Source organism: Eimeria acervulina, genomic scaffold (assembly GCF_000499425.1).
Source record: "Eimeria acervulina Houghton genomic scaffold, Eah_scaff157, whole genome shotgun sequence".
Taxonomy (NCBI): domain Eukaryota; phylum Apicomplexa; class Conoidasida; order Eucoccidiorida; family Eimeriidae; genus Eimeria; species Eimeria acervulina.
Window position 1 is genome coordinate 51299 of NW_013550192.1, and position 3612 is coordinate 54910.

The 3612-nt window shown below is 33.6% G+C and overlaps 1 protein-coding gene across 1 annotated transcript; it reads left to right on the plus strand.

Annotated features, from left to right (window-relative positions):
• Positions 1-207: 207 nt before the first annotated feature.
• EAH_00021850 (hypothetical protein, conserved) lies at positions 208-1170 on the plus strand (the record flags this gene model as incomplete). The annotated part of the gene is made up of 1 exon (XM_013397033.1): positions 208-1170. The coding sequence occupies one exon, from the start codon at positions 208-210 to the stop codon at positions 1168-1170; it is 963 nt and encodes a 320-aa protein (XP_013252487.1).
• Positions 1171-3612: the final 2442 nt, after the last annotated feature.

Genomic DNA, 3612 nt, shown 5'->3' on the forward strand with positions numbered 1-3612 from the left:
GCAGCAGCAGCAGCAGCAAAAGGTACAACCATTTGCTGCTGCTGCTGCTGTTGCTGCTGCTGCTGCTGCGAGCGCAAGGCCAATCGATTTTTTCCGTTTGTTTATTTTGATGCTGCATATTTTATTTTAATTATTTTATTTTATTTATTTATTTATTTTATTTTATTAATTTATTTCATTTGTTTTATTTCAATAATTTTTTAAAGGATGAAAAGGCCGGCGGAGAGAGAAGGATGGAGACACTCAAAAGAACACAGATACAGCAGCAGCAGCAGCAGCAGCAGCAGCAGCAGCAGCAACAGCAGCAGCAGATTCAGCTGCGCCTACGAAGGTTACAACCGCACACAATACACACTGCAGCAGCAGCAGCAGCAGCAGCAGCAGCACAATCACCGCCGCCCACACTACCACTACCGCCAGCATCGCCAGCAGCAGCAGCAGCAGCAGCAACAGCAACAGCAGCAGCAGCAGCAGCATGAGCGTTCCTACAGTTTAATGAGGGAGGAAAGGATTTATAAAGAAGATAATTATAAGGGCATTTCATCAATCAGCAGCACTCGGAGCAGCAGCAACACAAGACCAGAATACACTCAAAGCCACACCCATCCTGTTGCTGCTGCTCCTGCTGCTGCTGCTGCTGCTGCAGCTGCTGCTGCAGCAAGAGGGAATGAAGCAGCATCCGCTTTTTCCGCTGGGGACGGCGAACTGATGCCAGCACCAGCAGCAACAGCAGCACAAGCAACAGCAGCAGCAACAACAACAGCAGCAGTAGCACCAACCGCAGCAACAGCTACTGCAAGTGCAGCAGCAGTGGATATAGCAAAAAGAACAGCAGCAGCATCAGCAGCAGCACCAACAACAACCGATGCAGCAGCAGCAGCAAAAGACGCAGCAGCAGCAGCAAAAGACGCAGCAGCAGCAGCAGCAGAAGCAGAAGCAGCAGCAGAAGCAGCAGCAGCAGATATATTAGCAATGACAGAAGCAGAAGTTCGGGTGTACGCGCAGCAGCAGCAAACTCTTGTTGATGTTTTGCTTAGTAATTTGCGGTGTATGTACACCACAGCAATGGCTGAGATAGAAAGAAAAAATAAAAGAATAGAAGCACAAGAAAAAGAAATCAATACACTTAAACAAATGCTGCAGCAGCAAACGGAAAGAAGAGGATTCTAATCTGTTGCTGCTGCTGCTGCTTCTGCTTCTGCTGCTGCTGCTTCTGCTGCTGCTGCTGCTGCAGTATTTTTTCTATCTTTTCTTCTGCTAACTGTCTGTACACCTGGAGGGAGACTTTTTAAATTTATTTTATTTATTTATTTATTCAGAAGTTTTGTTTTGACTTTGCTTTTTTTTAAAAGAAATAAACAATAAACAATAATTACTCCGAGGGGGTTCGGGTGTACGTACAGCTCAATTAATATAATTTTTATTTGCTATGAAACAAAAACAGATAAAAATAAAAATAAAACAAATTAAGTAAAACAAATTAAAACAAAAGAAATAAAAAAGAATTATGTTGAGAGCAAGCAGCACCTTCTACGCTGTCTACTTGCAAAGCAATATATTATTTATTATTTGTTTATTTAATTTATTTATTTATTTATTTATTTGTTTATTCTTTTCTGTATTTACTTACTTGTGCATTTGTGTATCTGTGTTTATTTGTAATAATATAATAAAATAATATAGTAATATTATTATATTATTTTTAAGTGTATCTGTTTGTTTATTAATTTTTTATTTTTCTGTTTGTTTGTTTGCACGGTTTTGTTTTTATTAATAAATGACATATTAATTAATTAATTGTAGTTTGTTTGTTTTAGGGTTTTAGCGTTTTAGGGTTTAGGGTTTAGGGTTTAGGGTTTAGGGTTATTGTTTATACAGAACCTCCTTATTGCTGCAGTCTGTAGATATATATATATATATTATTAGTACAGATTTCTTCATTTTCTTTTGTTTGTTTTACATAATATATATATATATATATATTATTTAATATTATTTATTAATAGCAATATCTTTTTATTTATTTTTACTGATTTAATGCATTAAACACCGTTTTCAAAATAGTATAGATGAGGATTGCTTAATTATCTTGTGTTTGGTTTGCAGAGAAAGTTTATATTAATTATTTATTAATTAAAATATATTTTTATTTATTTTTATTTATTTAATGCATTAAACACTTCTTCAGAAATGAAGGCCCCGGGTTCGATTCCCATCTCCTTCATTTTTTTAATTACACAAATTGCTTCTTCTTTCTTTTCTTCTAAAACAAGAAGTCTGCAAACAAACAAAATAATCAAATTAATAATATATTTATTCATTTATTTATTTATTTATTTTTATATATCTAATATGTGTAATAATGTATACATCCACTGATACCGCCTTTGGCTCTAGATTTAGGGTTTAGGGTATAGGGTTTAGGGTTTATCTAGTGTATATTCTTTAATATTTTCGATATGGAGTATATTATTTATTGTTTAGAATTTATACTTCACGACTTACGATATAAGGTCTAAAGATTAGGGTTTAGGGTTTAGGGTTTAGGGTTTAGGGTTTAGGGTTTAGGGTTTATCTGACTCGGCCATTTTGGCGAGTGGGGGCCCCATTCCGATTTTTTTGAGGATTCTTCTATTGTTGTTTATTTCTGTTTTTAAAGATGCGATGTCTGTACACCGCAATATATCGTTATAGCTGCAGATAGACGCAAACAAAGATATAAAATAAGCATTATTAAAAAAAAATTATTAATTAATTCAGTGTTTGTTTGTTTGTTCATTTATTCATGTCCTTTATCTGCTGATATCTGCTTCCGTTTTATCTTTTATTATTTTATTATTTTATTATTTTGTTTCTTTCTTCGATTATTCTGTCTTATCGTGCACTGTATGTACACCGCAGCAGCAGGAAGACAAACAAAAAGAAATTATCAGCATTTACTTACATGCATGCATGCATATATAGATGCATGCAGTAATAAGAGTGCATGCATGCATAAAAAAGAAAGTAAAATACATCTTTAAATGCATGCATGCATATAAATGCATGCATTTATATGCATGCATATATATTATTTATATGCATGCATATATATTATTTATATGCATGCGTGCATTTATAGATATGCATGCATTTAATGAAGTATTTGAGTGCTTTTTTAATCCATCAGTGCATGCATGCATATGAATGCATGCATTTAAATATAGAAACATTTTAATGTCTTTTTAGTTTATGCATGCAGTTTTGTTATAACTGCATGCAGATCTATAACTGCATGCATGCATGCATGCATGCATGCATGCATGCATGCATATGAAGCAAAAAGAAAAGAAAGAAAATGAAGAAAAGAAATAAAATAAAAGTATGTCCTTACATGGTGTATTGTTGCAGCAATTCATTTACAAATTTTTTTGTATTTGTTTGTTGCTTAGAGCAAACAAACTCAAAAACAAATCGGAGAAATTTAATTGAATATGAGGGGCCTCCAGAGTTAAGTAGAAAGACCTTAGAAGAAAGCAAAAGAAAAGAAGATAAAACAATTTATATTAATGTAATATAGTATAATATAATATAATATAATATATAATATAATATAATATAATATAATATAAT